Source organism: Furipterus horrens, unplaced genomic scaffold (assembly GCF_987537825.1).
Source record: "Furipterus horrens unplaced genomic scaffold, mFurHor1.1.pri manual_scaffold_2, whole genome shotgun sequence".
NCBI classification, from domain to species: domain Eukaryota; kingdom Metazoa; phylum Chordata; class Mammalia; order Chiroptera; family Furipteridae; genus Furipterus; species Furipterus horrens.
This window is the reverse complement of record NW_028327172.1, coordinates 21,925,197-21,952,342: the sequence shown is the minus strand read 5'-3', so window position 1 is coordinate 21,952,342 and position 27,146 is coordinate 21,925,197. Positions and strand designations below refer to the sequence as shown.

The 27,146-nt window shown below is 38.7% G+C and overlaps 2 protein-coding genes and 1 long non-coding RNA gene across 6 annotated transcripts in view; 2 read left to right on the top strand and 1 right to left on the bottom strand.

The window, feature by feature from the left end:
• The first annotated feature begins 538 nt into the window (after positions 1-538).
• Positions 539-17,973, top strand: DEPDC7 (DEP domain containing 7). The gene is made up of 9 exons (XM_090267588.1): positions 539-663; positions 10,829-11,219; positions 12,929-13,056; positions 13,853-14,042; positions 15,731-15,942; positions 16,716-16,858; positions 17,046-17,171; positions 17,279-17,357; positions 17,652-17,973. The coding sequence occupies exons 1-9, from the start codon at positions 591-593 to the stop codon at positions 17,843-17,845; spliced, it is 1,536 nt and encodes a 511-aa protein (XP_090123714.1). The 5' UTR covers positions 539-590; the 3' UTR covers positions 17,846-17,973.
• Positions 17,974-22,638: 4,665 nt separating this feature from the next.
• On the bottom strand, positions 22,639-23,785 carry LOC150018000 (uncharacterized). Its single transcript, XR_016508172.1, has 2 exons — positions 23,685-23,785; positions 22,639-22,865 (listed from the first exon to the last, which is right to left on the bottom strand). It is a non-coding gene; the product is annotated as an uncharacterized LOC150018000 (long non-coding RNA).
• A 17-nt stretch (positions 23,786-23,802) lies between these two features.
• TCP11L1 (t-complex 11 like 1) overlaps positions 23,803-27,146 on the top strand; it is a 58,442-nt gene continuing 55,098 nt past the window's right edge. For 2 of the 4 annotated variants that reach the window (XM_090262878.1, XM_090262898.1), the window contains exons 1-3: positions 23,803-24,420; positions 25,709-25,810; positions 26,762-26,948. In XM_090262878.1, coding sequence (XP_090119004.1) covers positions 26,786-26,948 — 163 coding nt within the window. In that variant the 5' untranslated portion in view covers positions 23,803-24,420; positions 25,709-25,810; positions 26,762-26,785. The remainder of the gene's footprint in view (positions 24,421-25,708; positions 25,811-26,761; positions 26,949-27,146) is intronic. The other 2 variants (XM_090262884.1, XM_090262892.1) reach the window with 2 other exon arrangements.

Below are 27,146 nucleotides of genomic sequence, written 5' to 3'. Positions count from 1 at the left end.
TCACCATGACATAATTTTAAGCACTTATCTTCCAGAAATTGCTGAACATGAATTAGTTCGTGTCATCGTCAAAAAAACAACGTGTAGCTGGTACTAATACTACCCTTGCATCACAGGTGAGGATACTGAGAGACAGAGCACTTAACTTGCCAAGCCCCAGAGCTATTATCCGATGGAACGTAGTTTGCACCCAGCTAGTCTGAGCCTGCCGGGCACTTTCCCTTGTCTGCGCTTGGACGGTGCTGAGCGGCGGTGGGATGCGGCCCACGTGGGGGCCGGCGTGAACTCGCAGGGCTGGACACACCGAAAGACTTTCTACCTGGACATTGCGTCTAGAATGGCCAGCGTTGTCCTTGAAGGCGGGACCCGCACCTTTTCCTAGCACGCGGGGCAGTGGGTTACTCGCTGCCCAAGCTGCCACGTGACAGGCGGTGTGTAGCGCCAGGCAGCCAGGGAGGGGCGGGCCCGTCCCTGATCGGGGGCGTGGCCGGCGGGAGCCCCGCCCCGCCCCGGGCCAGTTAACAGGCGGTCGCGGGCTCGCACTTCACTGTGGAGCAGTCTGAGGTGTTGGTGTCTAGGCAGCTCAGGCCATGGCCACCGTGCGGGAGAAGGCAGCGACGCTAAACCTCTCCGCTCTCCACAACCCGGCGCAGAGGCCTCCTGGTAAGTAAGTGCTGAGGACCCTGTCCCGGAAGGGTAGGGGTCACGGGGTAGGCTGGTGGTCTGAGGCTGCGGTTCTCGCGCGGGATACACTTTCTGGATAAGCAGTATTTCAGTAAATAAGAGTTTTGTACTTTTTTTTTTTTTAACGATTATATGACATTAGGAAAGATGTTGGCGAATTTTGCCACTAGCTTAATCATATCTTTGGGAGCAGTTTGCTTAGCATCTTGATTTCTTTCATTGCCCAAATGAACGGAATCAGATAATCAGTTATAAAATTTCGATTCTAGCATATCTATAACTCAATAAATATAGTGAAGATATCCAGATGACACTTGGCTTTTTTTCCATTTTATAGGTTATAACTTTTTCCCCTTTCTGTAGCTGCAGTGTGGTGTGTTACAGGAATTGGTTCCCTATCTGACAAAAAGCCTTTCATTTGTAAAATGCTGCCAGGTGACAGTCGTCAGTGAGTTGACTTAGGTCACATCGGGCATCTCAGGGGCCCAGCCTTGTGTTTGACTTCCAATTAGTAATGCTCCTTTTAATCTTCAAATGCTAATGATAAGTTGTGATAGAAAAGAACAAATGAAAAGTAGTTCTCTAAGACCGATCTTAATACCGACCTTATTCTGATCCAGTTTAAAGGATTCAGAGAAGCGCATGTTACCTACATTCAGAATTTCTCTTTGTTTTACATTGTGAATAGAAGGGAAATACTTCGTCATTTGAGAATTTAAAAATCAAATGATATTGGGAATAGTAAAGAGACATCTTTAGGCTCACTTTCTGAGTGAAAGATATTCCCAAGTTTTACATGATTAAAAATATGGTATCCTGTTTTCTCCAACAGATGAAATACCAATTCTAAGCTTTGGGCATTTGTGAAAAGGTTCTTAGATGGTGTAAGGGAATATGTGTTCAAAATTAAGTAGATGACTCTCAGGAGAGTTCAAGTGCTGCTTAGTGGATTTGAACCCAAGGAAAAGACCACTGGCTCTTTGTGGTGTTCACATGAGGTGCAATAAAAAGCCTCTTCTCATTTGTGAGACCTCACCTGTTAGCATTTGTTAATCCCTCTTCCACCCTTTAGGTGCCTTGTCACAGTCCCAGTGAGCACAGTAATAGGAGCCTCCCGTTCTTGGTTCCTTGCCATTCCCTTTCTATGTGCTTTGGCAAGCAGCTTTGTACTTTTGTTTCTGCACCCATTCGCAACTTCCATACCTTAAAAGGGCTGTAATAACCAGGGACCTGATTTATGTAGGAATGAAGTCTGTATGTTAACTTTCAGCAAATACTTCGAAGGTGTTTGTCTTTTAATATAAACAAACAAGAAAGTGGTATGTTATCCTGTTATCCCTTTATACTGTAACTTAATTCTTTGAATTCACCTGGTATCACTTTTCCAGGGAGCTCAAAGTACTTCCCATATGCTATCTCATTAATCTGTATGAATTAAAGCAGCAGCCAATGCCTGCTTTTGTTGACAATTCTCTTAACATGTTTTTAAATTGTTCTTATTAGTAAAGACTTAATTTACATACTTTACTGGCCTGCAGCCTTCTTTTCAGAGGCAATCTCAGTCATTAGCATGACAACTCTAATTCCATATAAGAGGACAACAGACTTTGGACTACAAAACCAATCTGCAGTAAAAGTGTTGTAATATTGGTATCAGTGTACAGGAATTTTTTTCCACTTAGTCACAGCTGCCTAGTTTTAACACCCAAAACACAATTCTCTATTTTTATCTGTTGTCAGGTTTTGGTTAATGCCCAATAAATGTAGTCCTCTTCCTTTGTCTTGACAATTCTGTAAGTAATGTTTTAAAACCTCTTTAAAAAAAAAAAAAAGACCTTAAATAAAATTCTCTTCAATTTTAAATGATTTAGGATTTTTAGAAGAGTTAAGTCCTCTGGCATATATCACATCTTGTCTTCATATCTGCGATTGGTCTTAATTGGATACTGTTCAAGGCTTAACATCATCATTCAGGTGGTGTGAATAGGTAAGGGGTAAGCTCTTTGAGGGCAGGGATGGTCCTCTTATTTCAGAGAAAGAAAGAAGAAAAATGCCCTCTCTTCTCTTTTTATTTATTTATTTGGTGTGTGGAAATGTTTTAATTAGAGGATTCTTAGCTATCTTTTACTTTTTAAATCTTTAAAATTTTAGAATAGACTTAGATTTACAAAAGTCATGAACTTAATACATCAAGTTCCCACATGCCCTTCGCTCAGAGTCCTTTATTAACATCTGAGATTAGCATAGTACATTTGTTATTGATTATTACCTAAGCCCATACTTTACGCAGATATTCTTGGCTTTTACCTTTTGTCCTTTTCCTATTCCAGAATCCCATCTAGGATATTACATTACGTTGAGTCCACATCTCGTTAGGCTCTCCTAGATTGCGACACTTTTCCCCTTTGTGTTTAGTTATACATCTCTTAATTGCCTGGTACTGTGCTAGCTTCTTTACCTGTATTGTCTCATGTGATCCTTCCAGTAACTGAGAGAAGTGGAATTATCTCTGTTTTTAAACAACATTAGGCAGTTCGCCCAAGATTGCATTATTAGTACATGATGGAGGCAAGAATGGAACCCAGGTTTCTGGGACTCCAAAATCCATGCTCTTGTTTTATGCTTTGTATTCACAGAACCTAGCACTGTGTCTGCTGCATTAACACAAGTTTCTAGGTCTAAACAGTGTTTAATCAACCAGAAATTTCTGAACTTGGGCACTATTGACATTTGCTTTGTTTTGGCGGCTGGCCCTGTGCATTATTGGATGTTTAGCAACATCCCTAGACCCTCAACCCACTAGATGCTAATAGCATTCCCCCTTCCTCAGCTTGTGACACCAAAATGTCTCTACACATTGTCTTATGTCCAGCAGGGAGTAAAATCACCCACTATGAACCACTGTGTTAACCCTTCTTTAAAATCTTTTAGTAGTTGGCAATAATCTACAACTAACAAATATTGAATAACCAACTGTATTATGTGAAGCACTCCATAAGGCACTTAAATAATTTGAATTTCTGTAAGCTATAAGGAACTTAGAAAGAAATAAGGCACTAGCTCACTGTTCTTCAATTTTTGTGATAATTGCCTACCATGAGCTGAATTTTTTTCTTTCATGGGGAGGGGAGCAGTTTAATACCTGAAAATGAAAATAAAATTCTTGCATATTCATTTTTAGCACATTTTAGTAATTCTGCATGTATGTTTATATTACATTGGGATGCAGTTTTAGAATGTGTACCTTGATCTTCTAAGGTATTAACATAATCTCACTATTCAAAATGATTATGTAAGTGTTTTAGCCCTTAAAGAGGTTTTCCCAGGAGAACCATAGTTGATGCTGACTGCACGGATCATGGTTGATGCTGATTATCCCCTTGTAACTCTTCGAGTAAGTGTTATTTTGTGATATGTCTGCTTTATGACTTGATATTTAGGGAATTATTAGTAATAGCTTGATTATTTAGTGTGCATTTTTAGAAATGAAGGTGGTTATTTGTTGCATTACAAATATACATCAGAGTTCAATGTTAGGAGTTTAACTTTTTATTGTTGGTAACTCTTCTGAGTAGACTTCAGATACATAAAAGGGCAGGTCTTTGCTTTTGAAAGACAGATATTGTTTTCAAGTAAATAAAGATGAGATTGCTTGAAAAATGAATGTTAACTGGCTTAGATTTATATAGTGCTTAAAAGCATGTATAGTATATTATAGATCTAGTCTAAAACAATTTCTGAGCTTCTTGTTAGACCACCTTCCAAAAAGCTTTTTATCTGTTTAGTGGCAAATTTTTTTGCATGCTTCATTTCCTACTTTATTGTATTTGGTGTTCAATATCCATATCTAAATGGAGAGGTGTAATTTCAGTCTCTAAAAGCCTATAATCAGTTTAGATCTGAAATCATCCTTAAACATAATGGTCAGCTTTTGTATTAGTAAACGAAGAAACCAACCTATAGAGGTTAAATCTCCTAGCCAGGTTGATCGCAGCTGGTCTGAAGACTCTTTGATTCTTTGGTCATGATTTTTGAACATACTTGACCAAATATAAATAAGGAAGCATCAAGATGTAGACAGTGGCCCTGGTTGGTGTGACTCAGTGGATTGAGCAGTGGCCTGTGAATCAAAGTGTCACCGGTTCAATTCCCAGTCAGGACACATGCCTGGGTTGCAGACCAGGTCACCAGTTGGGGCACACGTGAGAGGCAACCACAAATTAATGTTTCTCTTCCTCCCGTTCTCCCTCCCTTTCCCTCTCTCTAAAAATAAATAAATAAAATCTTTAAGAAAAGATATAGACAGTGATAAATTTTAAAGAATTTTCTAGCTCTTGATGCAAGAGAGGTTTGAGGAAAAACTGAAGCTCCAATTCTGGTTGCTAGGCTTACAAAGTATTCATTGTATACTTCTGATTTCTTGAATCCTGTTTTAGAATCACAATAATTCATCTTACTGAACATGGTCTGCTATACCAATATTCATTTCAGCTACTAGATGGTGATAAATAAGAAGCTTCAAACCCTCATGTGGGGGACCTGTGTTCAATTGGTAAAGTCAGCATTTAAAAAACAGGTTATCCTGGTGTGGGTTTTGGCACATTTACTTGTTAGGTCCAGGGTATATTATGTATTAAAGTTATCTGTATGAACATGAGCTAGTTTGGGTCTGTGGGTGGTGATGCTTGAGGGGAAATATCCCAGGATGCAATGGTTGGGAATTAATGGTCAGTGAGAACAGAAGGGACCTGAAAGGGCTGAATTGTATCATGCCTGGAGGACTATGGGAACATTGTGTGGCTCACAGGTGCCTAGTATCCTGCTCTAACCTGTTCTTTAATCTTTTATACTATGTTATCCAACCTGCAGAACTTCCTGATTTCCCATATTTAAGCAGCAAGTAAATATGGGGAAATTTATTCTTTACTTCTTAATTCCCATGTGCAGATTAGCCTTTTCCATGTCATTGAGGCTGTGTATCCCCTCCCTCTCACCCACGTCAGTTCTCTTAATGATCTCAAATTAATAAGTGACTCAGCCTTATCTTTTAGGGTTAGTATACTAACCTACTTGTAGCTTAGCTGACTTATGTGTTTCATCATTAATATTATTACTAGCTCAGAAGTCTGTTTCACTGGTCCTTAAAAGGCAGCCTGATCTGTACACATTTGAATCTGGCTTATTTTCCTTTCCTGTTTACTCCTGTATACTATGGACAGTATATATCATAGAATTTATGATATCCGGACATATTTTAGGGATATTAACTACTAAGTGTTTTCAAATAGCTTGGGTAAGGATTTACAAATTTTCAAGTTGTGTATTTTGTGTATTCTGATCTCATTGGCTCACTTAAAGGTCTTTACTTAATCCAATTCTTCAATGAAAGTTAATACTAAAACTATCTGGTGGCTTGCTTTTTAAAAAATTGAATTTATTGGAGTGACATTGGTTGGTGCCTACACACACACACACACACACACACACACACACACACACACACACACACACACACACACACACAGGCTAGGAAAAGCTGGTTTGTATATACTTACTACCTGTAAAACTGAAGGCAAGTTTGTTTAATTTGCTAAGCCTTAATTAGCTCAAAATAGGATTATTAATAACTATTTCAGAGAAGTTGATCAGGATTAAATGAGAGAAGGCAGAGCTTGTCATATTGTAAGTACTAAATGTTAGCTCTTAATAGTACAATGAAGATATGAATAAGACTAAAGAACAGGTATCAAGTTCATTTAAATCTTCACTATAATCTCTGGTAGTTTAGGAAGTTAAGCATAGTAATGGCTAATGCTCCTTTTATTTAGTAGTTGTGGCTGGAAACAGTTCAGCTGCTCCTGAGTTCTGGACACCATGAATGGCCTGAACATATTTTGAGATTCCACCAAACTCCTGATACTGACTATATTCAGTAGAGACTAAATACTGTACCAGAAGTGAATCTGATTCCAACTTGATTTATCTAATTGATTCTCTATAATTTCATTCTTAAAACTGCTCACACGAGAGACTTCTAGTCAAGATGGAGGTGTAGGTAGACATGCTTCACCTCCTTGAGCAACCATATAAAGAATTACAAACAGATCTCAAAACTAATAACTCTCAGAACCATCAGAAAACTGAGTTGTATTGAAGTCTGACAACCAAGGATTTAAAGACACATTTATCCAGGTGGGTAGGAGGGGCAGAGTAATGGAGATGGGCTGAGAGGCAGTGAGGCGTAAAAAGGCAGCAGCAGAACAGACAGGAGAGATACCCTAGGAGCAAGTGATTCCAGCTCCAGGCCAGACTGCACAGCCCAGAGTTCCAGCACTGGGAGGATAGACACTATTACCTCTGGCTGTAAAATCCAGTGGGGATTGGGGCAGCAGAAGAAACCGCCGGATTTTTTGCTGCTTAAAGGGCTAACATTGTCTTAGAACTTATGCAAACCCACCCACTCCAGGATTCACCACCAGGGCAGCAGCAGGAAAGGTGCCAGCTGCACATGGGAAGCAGGTGAAATGATTGGAAATGGGGCAAGCACCAGGCAAACCGCCGGAAGCCAGGTGGTGGCATTACCTCCTCTCCGAGCCCTCCTGACACAGCTACAAAGTAGTGAAGAGGGCTGTCCCACCCTGACAATTACCTATGGCTCTGCCCCTCACAATTTTACAGGTGCCTTTTCTATATAGGCCACACTACTAAAACAGGGAGTAAAAGCTCTACCCCATACACAGAAACAAACACAAGGAGGCTGCTAAATTAAGGAGACAAATAAATATGGCCCAAATCAAAGGGCATAATAAAACCCCAGAAAAAGAACTAAGTGAAACTGAGATAGCCAACCTATTTGATGCAGAGTTCAAAACACTGGTTATCAGAATGCTCAGAGAAATGATTGAGTACGGCCACAAATAAAGGAAGAAATGAAGGTTACACTAAGTGAAATAAAGAATAATCCACAGGAAACCAACAGAGAAGGGAAGGAAGCTGGGATTCAAACCAACAATTTGGAACATAAGGGAGAGAAAACCATTCAACCAGAACAAAAAGAAGAAACAAGAATTTAAAAAAAAAAAAAAAAAAAAAAAAAGAGGACAGGCTTAGGAACCATCTCCAAATGTGCCTACATCCAAATTATGGGGTTGCCAGAAGAAAAGGAAGAGCAAGAAATTTAAAGCTTACTTGAAAAAAATAATGAAAAAAAAAAAAAACCTCCCCTAATTTGGCGAAGGAATTAGACATACAAATCCAGGAAGCACAGAGTCCCAAACAAGTTGGACCCAAAGAGGACCATACCAAGACACATTGTAATTAAAATGCCAAAAGTTAAAGAGAGAATTTTAAAAGCAGCAAAAGAAAAGCAGAGAGTTACCTACAAAGGAGTTCCCCTAGGACTATCAGTGGATTTCTCAAAAGAAACCTTGCAGGCAAGAAAGGACTGGCAAGGAGTATTCAAAGAGATGAAAAGCAAGGACCTACAACCAAGATTACTCTATCCAGCACAGCTATCATTTAGAATGGAAGAGCGGGTAAAATGCTTCCCAGACAAGGTAAAGCTAAAGGAGTTCATCACCACCGAGCTATTATTACAGGAAATGTTAAAGGGACTTAAATTTAAGAAAAAGAAGATCAAAACCATGAGCATTTAAAGGCAACAAATTCACAACTTTCAACAACTAAATCTAAACAAACCAACAAACAAAACAAACAACCAGAACAGCAACAGAATCATAGGTATGGTGATCATTTGGAGGGTTATCAGCTGGGAGGGGGATAGGGGGAGAATGGGGAAATCGTGCAGGGATTAAGAAGCATAATTGGTAGGAACAAAATGGACAGGGGGATGTTAAGAATAATATAGAAAATGGAGAAGCCAAAGAACTTATATGCATGACTCATGGACATGAATTAAGGAGGGGGAAGGGAGGCGTGTTGCTGGAGGGAAGGGGTGTACTGGGCAGAGGGGGGCAAAGGTGGAAAAACTGGGACAGTTTTATTTAATCAATAAAATATACTTTAAAAATAAAATAAAAGGGAGCATGCAGAAATAAAAACTGCTTACATGATATTTGGAAAACTGGCATCAATTTCTTCTATCTTAGTTTATTACTGGATTATGTAGTACCTAGAACTTTAAAATGGAATTTTCATAATTAAAAACAATGATTACTTTAAAATAATAATGGGTAGATAGTAAATTACCATCCAGTTTTTGTTATTGGAAATATACAAATAAACAGTAAAGGGCTTTCTGTATATATGTGTTTGTATGTTAGGAATTTTCATGGTAAAGCTGTTAAAATTTCTAGTAGCTGTAAAATTAAGTAATGGTTCACTCTACTCCTATTAACTGCAACTCAAAAGATGAATTCCAATTGACCCACTTAAAATTTATGACTCTAATGCATTAAGTGGAGTTTTAATGTCTTTCAGGAACTTATCTTTGCTTTCATCTTACATATTGTTTTATCTAAGAAGGCAGGAAGATAATTTCCAGTAGCTATTTCTTTAATATAATTCCCTTTATTTCTTACTGTTGTACTGAGGCATATTGTTTTCCCTTTTGACTCCCTTAAGGGAAGTAATAAGTTTTCAACTTCTCTGTCAAAATATCCTAAAAATAAAGGAAGTAATATACTTAACAAAAATCGGTTTAAAAAAATTAGAACCACTGACTATTTAGAGGATCACTGAAAAGTGTGTCATAAAAAGTGTGTCTTCCCTGAATGGTGTGGCTCAGTGGGCTGAGCATCAGCCTCTAAACCAAGGGGTCGCCGGTTTGATTCCCAGTCAGGGCACATGCCTGGGTTGCGGGCCAGGTCCCCAGTTGGGGGCGCACAAGAGGCAACCACACATTGATGTTCCTCTCCCTCTCTTTCTCCCTCCCTTCCCCTCTCTCTAAATATAAATATAAATAAATAAAATATTTTTTAAAAATCCTTCCTTAAAAAAAAAAAAAAAAAGGCATAGTCTGTGTTTATGTAAAAAAAGAGAGAAAGCAATGAGCAAGCCAGCCAGCCACCAAGCTGATGATTTAACTAGACAGTTCCATCAACTTACTAAATAAAGCTAAGGTCCATTTCCTTTTCTTTCAATGGTCTCTCCTTTTCTTCTTTATAGTTTTGCCAAATATCAATTTATTACAAGGAAAATGTGATAAGAAATCTTGGAAAGCATGTTTTCTTTCTTTTCTGTTAGGCTAAAACCTTGCTTTATTTCTGTGCTTTTCTTATCTTTGCAAGAGGCTCATATTGGACAGGAACCAAACTTAGTTTACCCTGTTTACAATGTACTTAACTCATAAGCCTGCATAATAGGAAACTTTAAAAGTACTAATTTATTCCAACAGCTGTGTGTGTGTATCTATAACTATACCTCTATCTATCTGATTGATAAAAGCTTTAAAATTATATAGAACATGAGCCAAATCTTAGTACCATCTCTTATAATGTCCAGAATTACACTTAACCTCTGTGAATCTGTTTTCTATCTTTCAAAAAGATAGAAAGATAGATCATTTTATGCAAGGCACTTAATAGAGTTCCTTTCACCTAACTGGTAACTGCACGAGATTCTACTTGATCCGTACCCTCCCATCCCAAACCCTATCTCCACTTCTGTCTGATCTCACTTCCTGCTGTTCTCTCCTTTGGTCTCCCACTCAGGCCATGCTGGCCTCCTTCCTCTTCTCAAGACCTTTGCTCTTTCCCCAGATATCTGCACAGCTTGCTTCCTTGTTTTAAAATGGTGTCCAGAATCTCAGATCACATTGTCAGAGAGGTGTTTCCTGACATCCCATCTAAAATAGCATTCTCTTCCTTAACTAGCTTTTATTTTCTTCTTAGCATTGATGTAACGATGTGTATTGTCTGTATCTTCCCATTAAGTATAAGTCCATAATAGGGACTTTTCTTTGCTCACTGTTGTATGCAAGCACATAGGTAAGTGTTTAGCATATAGCAGGAACTAAATTTTTAAGTGAATTGTTACTAATACTTTAATATTTTAATAATAAGCTGACATCAAAACTGCTCCTTATTAATACCTTTGGAAATCACCACCTTTTTGCTTAAGGATTGCTTAGACCTTATCTCAAATGAATAAAATTACTCTGTGATATATATTTTTCCCATTCCAGGTTTCAGTGTGGCCCAGAAACCATTTGGAGCTACATACGTATGGAGCAGCATTATAAACACTCTTCGGACACAGGTGGAGGTGAAAAAACGAAGGCACCATTTAAAAAGACACAATGACTGCTTTGTTGGTTCGGAAGCTGTAGATGTCATTTTTTCTCACCTAATTCAGAATAAATATTTTGGTGATGTAGACATTCCTCGGGCCAAAGTGGTAAGAGTGTGTCAAGCACTTATGGACTACAAAGTATTTGAAGCAGTTCCAACCAAAGTCTTTAGAAAAGACAAAAAACCTATGTTTGAAGATAGTAGTTGCAGTCTTTATAGATTCACAACAATACCTAACCAAGACAGCCAATTTGGCAAAGAGAATGAACTACATTCACCATCCAGGTCAGTATATAATGTAAGAGTATCATGGGGACATTGGCAGGGTTTTGTTTACTTTTTAATGAGATGCTGACTAGCTTTATGTTCCTTTTGAATTAGAAAATTAGGCAAAAATCTGAGTCTGGATAAATTTGATAAAGTAGAGTGGACTTTTATTTATTTGGTATTTCCTATAATTTTTGTTTGTTTCTGCTAAATATAAAATACATTCAACAAACTTTGATTTTTCTGCTTCAAGTTACAATTATCATGTAAAAAATGTTAGAGGGTTTATGCACAGAGTGGTATGAGAACATAGAACGTGAAGGCAGGCGGGTCAGATACCACTAGACTCCACAGAATGGCAGACATAAAGTATAAAAGGCATGTGGGAGCCAGAATGCATAGGTATCATATGACGTATTAAGGAATTTGTGCTTGATCATACAATTTTGAGAGGCCACAGAAAGATTTTAAGCATGATGAGATTACATTTTAGAAAGGTTGTCCTGGCAGCTGTATGGCCAACCTAATGGGGACGTCTAGTTTGGAATCTCTGGCAACGTTGCAGTCTACTGATGAAGGTGAAGAAGCAGCAGTAGTGGAGATGAGGGAATCATATAAAGGTAGACTGTGGGGCAGAATTGTAAAACCCAGTGATTGGAATGGATGTAAGTGATGAGTACATAGTGAACTGAGTTATTTGTTATAAACAAACAGAACTTTTCTTTTTTATTCTTCTCAGCTAAACTATGTAGAATTGAAGCTGTTATAATTCAGAGTGGACCCAAAGTCAGTTTTAGTGTATTGAGTTGTAAATATCTTAGTAATTGATTTTAGAGGGAGAGAAGGGAGAGAAAAAGAGGGATAGAAACATTATTTATTGTTCCACTTATTTATGCATTCACTGGTTGCTTCTTGTATGTGCTCTGACGGGGGATTGAACCTGCAACCTTGGCGTATCAGGATAATGCTCTAACCAACTGAGTTACCTAGCAAGGGCTAAAACTCTATATTTAAAACATGGGAAAATTTACTACTCTATGTAGGAAGGAAATAGGATAAGGTAGGTCATAGTCAGCACTTTCCAGATGCAGGTCCACATGCTGTATGTGAAAGCTTTGGTACCTGACGGATGCATTTAGGAATTTGGAACTTTGTAGATTTTAGAAAGGTATTTTGTACATATATAATAAATAACACTCCTAGGACAGCATCTGGTTATCAACCTGTTGATACTTCTGTAGTAAACAAAATATTCATACTAATTGGGATAAATAAAAGCTATGATAGTCTCAGGGCAGATTTTGTCATCAAATGAGTTTTGAATGAACTTCAGACTTTTCTAAGATTTTTGGGTTTCAGAATTGTGAATAAGGATTGTAAATCAGTATTTGAAAATATATTAGCACTGTCTACCAAAGAATGCCCCAGAAATAGACATAACTGATAAAAACAGTAAGCATAATAAAGCTTATTTTAAAATTCAGATTAAAATTTTAGTCATTGAATTACTTGAATCTAAATGTTCAAAGGAGAATTTAGTGTATGTATATTTAGGCTTGATAAAAAAAAATATAGGATGTTTTGTATTTTATTCTATTCTTAGAATTTGCTCTGATGTGTGTTTGTTCTGAAACACATAAACTTCCCAGAAACTCTTAGCTTTTGCATACCTAAATATATCTGTAGGCTTACTAATAAACATTGATTTATGAAATAATTCATTTTAGGTATACAGACACATTATTTAAGTCATCTGATATCAAATCAGCAAGTTTAGAGGATCTGTGGGAAAATCTGAGTTTAAAGCCTGCTAACTCCCCTCATGTAAATCTCTTTGCAACTTTGTCTCCACAAGGTAAGCTAAAGATAAGAGTAAGAAATAGAAGGCTAACTTCAAATGAAGTCATTTAAAGCATTTCAGTCTTAACTTTTCTAGGATTTAAATATGCAAAGCACAAAGAAAGAGCGTACTGTGTATTAAAGCTGTTTATATTAAGTTTTAACAGAAGTCTATTATCTTTAACAAATAGATCAGTGTTGCAATTCTTGAACACTGACTTTTGTCCTATCAGCTGGCTGAGGTTCAAAACTGAAATGTTTTGCATGCAGATTTTTATTTTAAATATGTTCACAGATATTTCTTTCCTAAGATTTCATTAGGTTAAATAAAAAATTGAAAGTTACATTAAAATAGTAACAGAATTCTTATGTTCTTTGTCTGTGGCAATGGAATATAGTTTAATGACTGATTTCTACCTTCCCTCCCCCATCCTAACTGGGGAAATCCTGAGTGGAATAATCTGCAGCCAAGAGTTTTAAATCAGTTTTCAGAATGAATGAATCATTCTTTCTTCCAAAGTCCTTATTAACATGTTATATGACTTGATTTCTTATCTCTGCCATATTGCTTTTTATAGTACAAAAATGAAAAGAATTCCTGTTGTCCAGAGTCTGTACTCCTACACTTTAAACAAATCTTGAATTGTTTTAAGAAACCACCTCATAAGGTTGGCCCTTTGTCTCTCTTTCTTCTCTTTTTTTTTGAATTTTATTTTGGCCACAAACTTATTAGCTTAGACCTGCCTACACAAATTTGTGATGAGCATTTAGTAACTATTGCTACTTTTCACCCTCTCATTTTTCCTGTGTAGTTATTAATGAAGTATGGCAAGAAGAAACCATTGGGCGTTTACTACAACTTGTAGACCTTCCACTGCTTGACTCCTTACTCAAACAGCAAGAGGTTGTACCTAAAGTTCCCCAACCTAAGAGGCAGCCTGACTTGGTCAACAACAGTAACTATCTGGATCGAGGGATTCTCAAGGCTTATGGTGACTCTCAGTATGTGGAAATACATATAATAATTTGAGTGTGCTTGTAGGATGATTATAGCTAATGGCTTTAAGATAATCTTTTGAATTCTTCTGTCCATAGAATCAGATATATATTGCTAGTTGATATTATCAATATTTGGGAAAGAACAAAATCACCATGGTAAAATTAGAAAAGAGATTTAATTATTTTTCATCTTCATTTTTGTTTCACATATCTTACTTGCACATCAAATGAAATTTATTATTCTCCATCTTCTTATTTTTGTTAAAATGTATGTCTGTTTGGTCTCTTAGAGCTCTCTGGTCTTCAAAGTAACCTGGAAAAAAATGAACAGATTTGGCAAATTCTTAGAATCCTTTGATTCCCTTGACCACATATGCTTTTATATGTCTCTAGAATACATGTTAAATATGTATTTTTAAATTAACTAGTTTTATCAAAGAAATATAATGAAAGTAACTCTTATTCTCACCTCTGACTACTATTCTCCTGAAGAGAAATCTTAAGGTTTAAAGGCTTAAATTAACTTCAAGTGCTAAAGGAATTGTTTTTTTTTCCTTAAGGAAGAATGCTATATTCCTTATAACTCTGAAGCTCTTCTCCTAAATAAAATTATTAAAGGTTAAAATCTTGTATCTTTTGATTTTTAACTATTTTGCCTTAGCAGATAGTGTTCCAGTACAGTTAGGAATATGAAAATATTAGAAAGGAGTACAACTTACATTTTTAGTATTTCACCAGCTCTACATTCCAATACACTATTAAGAAACAGTTGAATGTCAAAACTAACTTAAAATCTTATATGAAAAAGTTAACCCCAACATGCTAGTTATTGAACTCTGCATGTAAAATAGGAACCTTATTATTCTATGAGAATTTAAATTACATTTATTCAATCTAAAGTAACATGTGAAAACATTATTGCCTTAAATTTTAAATACAGAATCAGAAATTGTGCTAGAAGTAACCTTAAAGATTGTCTAGCTGCATCTTGTTATAAACTTGATGAAACTGGTGCCCAGAGAGGTGAAGCCCACAATAATGCACCTGGGTGGTAGATTAGTTGTCCTGAGCAGTAGAGTATATGAATTTTTTTAACTATATATTTAAACAAATTGAATATTAAAAGTTATTTTGTCTTGAAATATAGCATTTTTCCGAAGTTATCCAACTGCTATTTTATTATAAATGGTAATTAATATTTAATTATTCTGAAACCCTATCTTATCTTCCCCTGTTCTCTCCTTGCCAAAGTGAGAGATGATAGATCATACACAAAGCTCTGAAGTAAGGAACATTATGTTAGGAAAATAGTGGTCTTGGAGTCAGATCTGAGATCTAGTCCTGTCTGGGACCCTGAGCAAGTAACTTAGAGTTTCTTTGCCTCCACTGTAAATGTAAATAACAGAGTGTGAATTTTGATATCTTTTTTCAGCTCTATATTGCACTGGATAGCTTCTGTTTTCACTTTTAAAAATGTAAGAAAAAGAAGACATATAATAAGCCAAACCTTTTATCCATGAGATGTGACCTAGCTATATATTAAAAAGAATTACACATATCTTTATCTAAGTGTGTAGAAATTTATCCTGGTGGCAAACTTGAAATAGCTAGTAAATTGGGTTCTGTATGTATATTTGTTACTCTTTGCTTTTTAAAATGGTTTTTTCGCCCCCTCCTTCCCCCACAAATAGGGAAGATGAGTGGCTCTCTGCAGCAACTGACTGCTTGGAATACCTTCCAGACCAGCTGGTGGTGGACATAAGCAGAAACTTTCCTGAACAACCAGATAGAATAGACTTAGTGAAAGAACTACTGTTTAATGCCATTGGCCAATATTATAGTAGTAGGGAACCTCTGTTAAATCACTTATGTGATGTTCATAATGGAATCGCAGAACTCTTAGGTAAGTAAGATCTTACTGGATACTAGAGTTTGTCTTTTGGATGAAACAAGAAAAAGTTAATTGTCCTCAAAATTAATCAGAATGGTACAACTTCAAGCTGGGAGTAGAACTGGATTAAATCATGGAAAGTATGTTTATTCCAAAACTTCTAGGGATCATTTGGAAAGAGACTTGAATAAGCTCTAAAGTTAGCTCTAACTTCTAGTGGCCATAGGAGAATGCTGCTCTCATTCACTGGAAGCTTAATAAGCACAGAGTCGCAGTTCTCTTCTTTAGAAAGCAATACTACCAGTACCACCACCATACCCACTTCAGTCTCTTCAGAGTGGCAGGCATTCTGCTTTGTCTCTCTACCAATAAACCAGAGTGTTCCACATGGTTTATTAAGAACAAATTGGGGAGAGGGGTTGGAGAATCCTTTCTATTTTTCTCAGGTAGATTGAATACATCAGTACTGTACATATAGTGTACCCTTGGAATGTATTGAATAATGAAAAACAGGCTGGGAATTTGTGTACAAAGCCAGGAGTTAGATTTAATATCATAGAATTATTATATGACAAGGATTTAGGATATTAGTTGCCAATCTGAGAATAGGTTTCCTTGATTGTATTGGTCATTTATTGTAATTCTTAGTCTTTTTTTGTTTGTTTTACTTTTGAAAATTGTTTTGAGTAAGTTTACTGTTTAGCTTAAGCTTTAACTTGAATATTGTTCCCTTTAACATAGTCATATTTGGTCAAAATTAAAAGCACTTTTTCCTTTGGCTAAAGTGAATGGGAAGACTGAAATAGCATTAGAAGCTACTCAACTCTTTATAAAGCTTCTGGATTCCCAAAATAGAGAAGAATTTAGAAGGCTACTGTATTTCATGGCTGTTGCAGCACATCATTCTGAATTTAAATTACAGAAAGAAGTAAGTCTTTTGTCTAAATGTTAATTGCATTCAGTATCCTTAATACCTATAGGACCCACATGTCAGATTATTTCATTATCTGCATCAAGTATGCTGAAATGGATAATGGCTATTAATATTTAACATCGCCTTTTATGTTGAACCTTTAAATATTTACCATTAGGCATGTTTTGTTTTCTTTTTATAGAGTGACAACCGAATGGTTGTGAAAAGGATATTCTCAAAAGCTATTGTTGACAATAAAAATTTATCTAAAGGCAAAACTGATCTTCTGGTACTCTTTTTAATGGATCATCAAAAAGATGTTTTTAAGGTAAAACTATGATAATTACTTTGAGCTTATGTAATAGATAACTAGATTAAAATGCATTTGAATAATGTCTGATGTCCCTTCTTTTTCTTTCTTTCCTTTTTTTAAAGATTCCTGGAACTCTACATAAAATTGTCAGTGTTAAGCTCATGGCCATTCAGAATGGAAGAGATCCAAACAGAGACACAGGTAATCTGAAAAATATTATCTTCATAATCTTCCAAAGATAACTTCCTACTATTTATTTGAAAGTGTTTTGCTGTAAGTAGTTGTACTTTAATTTCAATTAAATGTCCTCAGACTTAGCAGAGAGCCTCCTTGTGCTCAAAAACAGCTTGACCAGGGTTAGAAAGTCAGCAGTGCTTGGCATCTTCAGTGCATTTTACAAAATGGGGAACATAAATATAAAAATATTCCTTGATTTTTGTACTTAAATCTGAAGAATAGATTAATTAACTGAACTTTTTACTTTTAATATTTAAGGATATATTTTTTGCCAGAGAATCGATCAAAGTGATTATTCTGACCATACACAGAAGACAACCAAGGATGAGCTATTGAATTTATTAAAAACTATTGATAAGGATCCAAAACTGTCTGCCAAAGAGAAGAAAAAATTATTAGGTCAATTCTATAAGTGTCACCCGGACATCTTTATTGAGTATTTTGGAGACTGAGTTTCTAATGTCTGTATATAACTTGTGTATTTTAAGAGTTATGTATCCTAAAGATCCAATTACATTTATAATTTTGAATGTTCTTCTAAATATGAAACTGTACTAAATAAAACTTTTTTTTGGTATAACCTTTTGTGTCTGAAACTGAGTTATTAGATGGTATGTTGCTGTTAAGTATTGACCTCTCCTAGGTGAGTTGATTTATAATTATTGTGCACAATACTTTATTAGAACATCATCGGAACTTAAATGATATGACATTGTAGTATTTACATAAAAAAGTATTAAACAATAAGGATCTCCATAATTGCAAGTCAATAGGAGTGTGGTTTATATCTTAAAAGGTACTCCTTAAAGATACAAAATTTGATAAAGTGAATTTGCTAATTACTATAAACTGTAGACAAGTCAGAAATTGAACTTTTCTAATGCTTTTGAAAACTTAAACATCTTTTAAAGCTTATTGTGAATAATGGAGAGAAAAGGAAGAGGAGAGGGAGAGGAGATTGAACTTCCACCTACTTATCCAGTTTCAACAACTGCCAGGTCATGGCCAATCTTGTTTCATCTATACCCCCACACATTCCTTGGTCTCACTTCAGCAAATTTCAGACATCATATCACTTCACCTATAAATTTCAGTATGTAAAAAGAGGCAAGAAACACCTGGGGAGCACCCACAGCAACAGACCAGACCCGTCAGCTCCCAATTCCAATGCCGGGGAAGGCAGACCCCATTGCCTTGGACTGTGAAGGCCGGAGGGGGTGGGGATGGAGTAAGAAGCTCCTAGTCTCTCAGCAGACAGTAAGTGGCAAGAATCCATTTTGGACTCCCACCTCCACACAAAACACCACAGCGTGGTGAGAAGGGTCACCCGGTAGTTATTAGTGCATAGGGCCCTGCCCCTTATAGCATAGAAGGTATGACAGCCCTGCCCAGGAAGCAAAGGTAAACACAAAACTGTCAGGATGGCACAGATCATGATAGAGATCCCAGTGACGCAGCTGACCAGCAAATATCTGATCTAACGGATGAGCAGATAGGAAATATTTTTGAGGCACAATTCAGAGCTTTGGTTATAAAAATGCTTACAAACCTAACAGCAGATCTTAAACAAGACAGGGAAAGAATAAAGGCTAGTCCTGCTGAAATGAATGAAAACACATACAAAACAGGTGGTGAGGGAGGGAAAACCAAGGATCAACAAATCGGAACATAGGGAAGGAACAAACAGTCAACCAGTGCAGAAAGAGGGAACGAGAAGTAAGGAAAATGAGGAGAGGATCAGAAACCTCTGGGACAGCTATAAGTGGGCCAACATCTAATCATAGGGTTGCCAGAAGGTGAAGAAGAACTAGAAATTGAAAAATTACGTGAAAAAAGAATGAAGCAGAACTTCCCTAACTTGGGGAAGAATATAGACTTACAGGTCCAGAAAGCACAGAGAGTTCCAAAACAACTGGACCCAGGGAGAACCACACCAAGACACATCATAATCAAAATGACAAAAATTGAGGATAAAGAGAGAATCTTAAAAGCAGCAAGAGAGAAGAGAATTACGTACAAAGGGGTTCCAATAAGACTATCAGCTGGTTTCTCAAAAGAAACTCTGCAGGCAAGAAGGGACTGGCAAGAAATATTCAAAGTCATGAAAAGCAAAAACCTACAACCATGATTACTCTATCCAGCGAGGCTGTCATTCAGAATAGAAGGGCAGAGAAAGTGCTTCCAGGACAAAGTAAAACTGAAGGAGTTCATCAGATCCAAACCACTGTTATATGAAATGTTAAAGACACTTGTTTAGGAGAAAGAGGATCAAAACTATGCACATTAAAATGAAAACTGTATCACAACAACCAACAACAGAAGCTAGGGAATTGAAACAAAGGCAAACTAAGTAGGCAATGAGAGTAGGAAAAGAATCATAGGTATGGGGAACATTTTGGGGGGAGGTCAGCGGGGACAGGGTAGGGGGGAAAGGGAGGGAGATGGTACAGGAATTAAGAAGCATAGTAGGAGGGAGTGGAGTAAATAGGAAGATGTTGAGAAGAACTATATGCACAACCAATGGGCATGGACTAAGTGGGGGGGACAACTGGAGGGAGGGGGGTCACTGGGTAGAGGGGAACAAAGGGAAAAGAAATTGGGACAACTATAAGAGCATAATCAATAAAACATATTAAAAAGAAATTGGAGAAAAAAAGATAACCACTGTATCACACAAACACACAGACCCACAATTCCTTAATATCATCAAATATCCAGTGTTCAAATTTTCTGATATTAAAGGATTTTGACAGTTTATTGAAATAGGGATCCAACTAACATCCAAAATTTGCAATTAGTTAATGTGCTTTTTAAGTTTTTTAATCTATAAGTTCTTCTCTTTATTTCTCTTCCTCTTATTTGTCTCACATGTCCCTCCCTCTCAACCTGGTCAGTTGTTCATATCTACTTGTATATTTCTTGGTCATTAGAGCTAAAGTCTTTAACATCTTTTTATACATGTTAATGATTACTTTGGAACTACCGGACTGTCAAGATCTATTTAGTAAATTCAAGCAATATAATACAATTTGAAATTGTTCAACCTTACAATAAAACAAAGATTCAAATGAGACTGAATTTCACCTATTTAAATTTAGACTTTTAATGAAAGGGAAAATGAAAATGCACCAATATGCTAGTATGTCCATAAATCTTATTTTCTAAGTTATAACTGATAGACAGTCTTTACATGGGAGAAATGTATAACTTCATGTCAGCTTTTTGTTTGCACAGGCAAGAAGGGAAGGCAGCTCTCTTTACAAGGAAGTGAAAGAGACGATAGTTCATGATTTAAGTGTGAGGAAATTTGCAGAAACAAACTAGTGAAAGTGATGACACCATAGTTGGCAGAGCAACTATGTGTGGCCTACCTGATTTGCAATCTTTATTCTGCACATAATCAAAAAGCATGATTATTTGGCAACCAAAACTAACACCTCTCTTTCAGGACAATGAAGAACTAAATGCCTCATTATATTCATGGTCCTAGAAGAAACAGCATTCTAATGATGATAATTTCACAGAAAACCTAGTAAAACCACAGCTGACCTCAAACTTCATAATCAAAAATAGGATAGTTTTCAGAAGTATTGGTCATGTTTGCTGCTAGCCCTGTCAGTGGTACCCTGAATGCCTTGGGCAACCCTCCTGTATCACTAGAATTGTCAGTCGTTTGCTGTGTGCCCTCATTCACTCACTCATGATGCCTTCTTGGGGACCATTATACACCCGATTTGTAGGTGTCTGTGAGCCTCAGCACCAACCCAGTTGAGGCAGCCTACCTGTGCACAAATGAGACTGACGTTGCACAAAATTATCCTGACCATATTCTGTATAGAAAAATCTATAAACTATGAAGGAACAACAACTAAGAAAATAAAGACACCAGTCTGCAGTGTAGAGAGGAGTGAAGTAGACTACAGCAAGAAGCAGAGCCGTGATGAGAGAGGTCTTGTATGACTTGAGATGCCAGAGTAGTACTGATAGCTAGGGCAGCTGCCAGCTTTCTCCCAAATCTAGTCTTTGTAGCCAGAACTGAAACGTGTCAATGTTTTAATATTTAAAGGAAACAATTCAGAATATATCAAAAGGTTACAAGGGATTCCAAGTCCAATCAGTGGTTTTGTATTGTCGCAATGTCCTCTCCACATGTGAAAATTGTTTATATTAATCCAAGGGAGGTAGGGCACACTCACTAGGGGCCTGGAGGTAGAAGGCAGATCTTGCTAGGAAGGTGATTCTAGTCTGGCTACATCTTAGAATCACCTGGGAAGCCCAAGTTCAGATGATAGTTTCAGACTGCCCCCAGCAGATTCTAAGGTGTAGTCAGGGTTGAGAACCACTAATCTAGACTCTCATGGTACAACAACCTGGACTCAGAAGTGAGAACAGAATGTTTTCTTTGTGAATCTTAGTTCCAGTTAGTTGAGTATCGTTAAGGGTTTTTTCCTCCTAGTGAGTACTCATCTGAGGACGAGTGTGTGTGGATTTAGGGAAAAAATAACATGCTAGTTAGTAAATGGCTTGAGGGTGTTGTATTGCATTCTCAGCCTTCAGTGTGTTAGCGGTAACTGCCCACATGTGATCTACTGAGAGGCAGTGTTTGAAAGCACCAATTTCACTCCATCTTGTTTTGTTCGAAATATAAGTTTATAAGCTACAGGTGGCAGATGATCATTACCACCATTTTGTTTCAGGCATACACGGTTTATGCTCAGCCTTAAACTATTTCTACAAATGAACACTGAAGAATTACATACCCTCTACTCTTTAAGTTTAGGCACAAAAAACTATTTCTACTCATGTTTGCTATCTTACTGCTAGAGTGGGAAAAGCATGGCTTTCTTGGAATAACCCTGAGATAATTTCAACCCCCACTGCCTGGGATGGAGGAAGATGAAGCTCCAGAACGAGCTTGTTCTAACATGATATTTTCAAGAATTCAGAAGGAATATATCCTCCAAGGGCATCCTGTGTTTTTGAACTGCCTAAACTGAGCTGAACCCTCGTGGGAACCACGTGCCCCCTTGCCTTCAGTCTTTCCAGGGCTAAAATCTTGCTCTTCCTATCGGCAGAGTGTAGCAGCCACTTAAGTTTAAAAGATGACCCCCAAACCAAACCTAGTGTGTGTCATTCAAGCTGTTCCCGGACAGGAGCCTGGCTCCAACTGCGTCTGCCTAGAGCCAGCTGGTAGTCTGTGGGTTCTTGACTTCGTGTAGGAAAGATTTCACATCACGAACCCAGGTGTCTATGAGGGTACATTTATTAAAGATGGGGATAATGAAAGAAGGAAAGGCTTAGCATAGAGGAAGCAACAGGAGAGCCTGGGCTGGTCTGCCTTAGCTCACTGGGAAGTCAGAGAAAAGGGGGCCTTGGGGACCCGTTCAGGGGATTAGCCTGGGATCAGCTGCCAACGCCTGCTCCTTCTCTAGTTGCAGGCATTGTGGGGACCCGCGGAGTTTAGAAGCGTGCCTGTTGGGGAAGAAGAAGGGGAAGAGAATGGCGTGGGCTGGATCCTTAGTCTTGAGTTTCTCTCTCTCTCAGGGGGTAATCCTTAGGAGAGGTCTTAGAGGAGGGTTCAGCAGAATATTCATCAGTTTCCAAGTGTGCTCCTTCAGGGTTGTGGTCTCCACTAACTGGTCACTGCCAGGGCAATGTGTTATATTAGTCGTTGCAACTGGTCCTGGTTATTGCCCACCTGGTTTTGCTGCTTTTCTGGGCTTGGAGCTGAAATACAGCTGAGGCCTAGATGTTGCCTCCAGGGAAGTGACCTTCTGTATCTGGCTATAAATTGCGTGGACAGTTTGTTCAGCTGTTTCCCTATGCCACTTGCCAAGGAATTTTCCTAGCTTCTTACTATCCTGCCTCAAGTTCTGGCTAGACAGGTGGTGGCCACAATTATTTTTTTAATAGCCAAAACGAGGGGAGCATAATATAAACTATGCACAACTACAATACACGAAGTAATATTTAAATTTGAAAACCTGAGTGGGAAGGCTTTGAATGCGGTTCCCGCGAAGACGCCCGCCCTTTCCCTTCACTTCCCTGACGCCACACCACCTCTACCTCACGTCCTTTTGTAACAACTACCGGCACTTGGCACCTCCCGACTGGGAGCCACGCCCCCCGCCCTTCCGCCCCGTTACATGGCACCGCCCGGCGCGGAGAGAGCGCCTCCCAGCCCCGAGCCAGCGCGCACTGGGCATCCCTCCACCCCGTTCCCCGTCCGCCTCTCTGTACGGAAACATGGCGCCTCCCGCCTTTCCGTATGGAATCATGGCGTTCCCGTACTTGGGGCTTGCGCCTCTCGGTTAACAAGTGCCTCTCCCTTCCCGTCGCTGAGGAGCGACTGCGCCGGCCGCTATCCACGGGAGCCCAGCCGGGAGCACGGCCCGCAGCACGGCGACAGCTCCGACCTCTGAGAGGCAAAGGGTGAACCGCCCGACCCTCCACGCATCGCTCCCCGCCTCAGTCGCGGCGCCGGCCCCGCCCCTTTCCCCGCCCCCAAGGCAGCCGGGAGAACACCGCCTCCGCGGCAGGTGAGGGCAGCGGGTACGGAGGCTGGGAAGCACGTGGTCGGAATCACAGGCAGCTCTTGGCCTTCTGCTCCCGTCGCGTCCCGTCCCGGCGATGTCGGGTGGAGGCGAGGAAGAGGCAGGTTCAGCGGGCGGGCTTAGCGAGGCCTTTGTCCCACCCCCTCGAGGCCGTCCTCCTGGCGCGCCCCGCTTCCGTCGCTGGCTCCCGGCCGGGCCACTCCCTCGCCGGCTCAAACAGTTGTTGACAACGGAATCTGGGCGCTGGGAGTTAGCGCGGCACTGAGTGCCAGCGGAAGTGATCCCGGCGTCGGTGGACAGAGCCCTTTATCTTGCTGAAAAGCCTTTTCTGCTGGGGAGCCTCTAGTGTCCAGCTTGGGCCCGGCGTGAAGCTCAGATAGACGGTGTTCACGGCCGGTGCGGGGATCCTCCGACCCTCGGTCCCCTTTTTAGGCGTAGCAGGAGCTGATGATGGTTGAATGAATGAGCACTCTGTAAGTAACTAAATGCATCCTCTAGCCCTGCAGCTAGCATGACCATTCATGGGAAGCCAGTCGTACGCCATCTGTTGTGATGCACGTTCTGTCTTTTCAACTTCCCCCAAACCGAAGAGGCACCGGTTAGCTGCATCTTAGAGGCGAGGAAACTGAAGTTTCACGGCCAGGAAAGTGCCGGAGTTGGAACCCATGCATGCCGGAGACTAACGCCCATCCCACCCAAACGCACCGACATCTCCGAGATGACACAGCTACCCACATCCTTAGTGGGTGTCTGTTTGGGGGACATACTTCTATGTGTGGAGCCTATGTGGAGAATAGGGTTGGTCTTGGCCCTTAAGAAGTTAAAAATCTAGATAAGAGTCTTTAATAAAAAAATAAAAAGAAAACTAGCCATTTTACAATCTGGCCCCAACCCATCTTTTTATCTTCAGCACCAGCCACTTATTCTCTGCGTTTTCGTGTCTCTGCTTGTGCTCTCTGAGTGAAATGCACCCCCACCCCCGCCTTTACCGCTTCTCCCCCTCCAGACATTTTTTTTTTTTTTATTTTAAACTGGATGAAATCCTACTCTTTTCAGAAAGTCCAGCTCAGATGTCCCCTTTTCTGGGAAGGTTATTCCAACCTCTTTCCAGGCATAATTAATTTCCCACTCTGCTGTATTTTCTTAGTGTTTTCATAATGCATAAAGGCTTCAGTTTCCCTGTGTGTCCCTGTAAGGGTGTCTCTCACTCTAGACCACGCCTTTTTCATTTTTCTATTACTCTTTAATAAGCATATTTTTAAATTGGATTTAAGGCTATGATGAATGCCAGATGCCTAGTAACCAGTTCTACAGGAGTTCAGAGAAAGGAGCAAATACTGGTGAGGTTGGGGAAGTATCCTGGGAGGAGCTTGGACTTGAGCCGATATTAAAAGGGTGGCATCTTAAAAGTATGGGTTAGTTTACTTAGCTGAATAGTGGAGACCTGGAAACCCTGCCTTTCCTCCTTACTGCACAGAATGAATTACTTCATTTTTTCTGAGCTCATTCCCAGCATGTGAAGAGGATAAAATTAGAAGTGTTTTTGTTTGTCCTTTCTCATAGGATGTGCTGGTAATACTCTTGGATTTTGGAGCATTTCCAGAGTCAAATAGAATTTAGGACAGAGAGGAGATGGGTATCTGGAGTGAGATGTTGGAAATTAAAAGGGAACTGCTTTACAGCAATCTTCATATTGATAAGGTCTGACAATGTATATTCCGGTAACTTCATTCTATTTAATGGAGGTATCTAAAATTTCAGATAATTACATCAAGTGATTCTTCTCTAACGTGCAGAAAAGAAGTCTGCCAAATCTTCTGAAAGCAGTCGGCATTTTTTTTGGATCCCTGAATTATCTTCCAGGTGTGTAATAAAGTCTAATTAGAGTTTATGAAAACGTTTTGTGATCTTCAAGTGCTAATAGTACAAATACTAATTTTTTCAGTAGTACAAATGGAGGAACATTACATTTTTCTTCTCCCTTAGTTGGAAACACCTTGAGCATAGAGAACTCTAGAACTGGGGTGGGGGTGGGAGGTCAGGAACAGCTTGACAAAAACTTATACAGTAAATAAGAGGCTACTCTTCTAGGTTCTTTATTTAGTGGCCCAAACTGGCATGTTATTTCTATTCTAATAAGCAACTAAAAAAATTAAAACCCCACCCAACCACATATATTATGGTTATTTCCAACTTCCTGCTTTACTCATCATCTTTTTCTGCTGACTGGCAAGGAGTTAATAAAACTGTCCCACACATTCTTCTTAAATGCTTCATGAAATTCTACCTTCTATCTGTCATTGCCAGGTATCTTATTCACATAATCAGATCAGGAAACCAACTCCTCAGCCCAGTGTATTCATTTGGAAGCCTGATTAAAAGCATTATTTCCAAAGTTTTTCTACCAGCACTCAAGAATGAAAGTAAAGAATTTCAGAACTGAATCACTCTTTGAATTAAGACAGAAGCAGGCACTTTATAGTGTTGTCTTCTGACAATTTAAAGCCCTGTGTTCTCATGACATGGTACTCAGGAGGGAGATAAAAATATTCAAACTTGTTACTCTCTATTTGAGATCCAGGTCCCTAAATTTGATAAATAACAAGTGTCATTTTACAGGTATCTGTTTAATCCTTGAAGTAGACTATTATAGTTGGATAAGATCTTAGCAAGCCTATTTATTTCACAGATGAGAAAGATGAAACCCAAAGAGATTACATGATTTTCCTAGTCACAATGCTTGCTACAGGCAGAGCTAGAACATTTTGGTTCAGTTTTTTTCTTTCCTATGTTCATTTTTTTTTCCTTTTTTAGGAAATTGAATAAACTTAATTGAGAATGTCTGAAAACCGTGACAAAACCAATATAAATGAAGGAGGAAAATCAAAATCAAATGATTCTGAGCAAGGCCTTGAAGATGCTGCGGAAGGTTCTGATGAAGCTTTACAGAAAAAAATAAAGTCAGGCTCTCCTAGTACCCAAAGAGTGCAAAGACCTCACTGTAAGCACATTTCACCTTGGTTAGAAGCAATATTATCATATTTTTCAGATGACATTTTTATTAGGCTTGTACATGTGGCCCTGAGCTAGGTTCTAACAATATGATAATATTGCCAATAATGAGCATTTAAGAATAGCAAGTTTCTCAACTTGTGGATTTTCAACTGCATGAGAAATTAAGATTTTAGGATAATGTCCA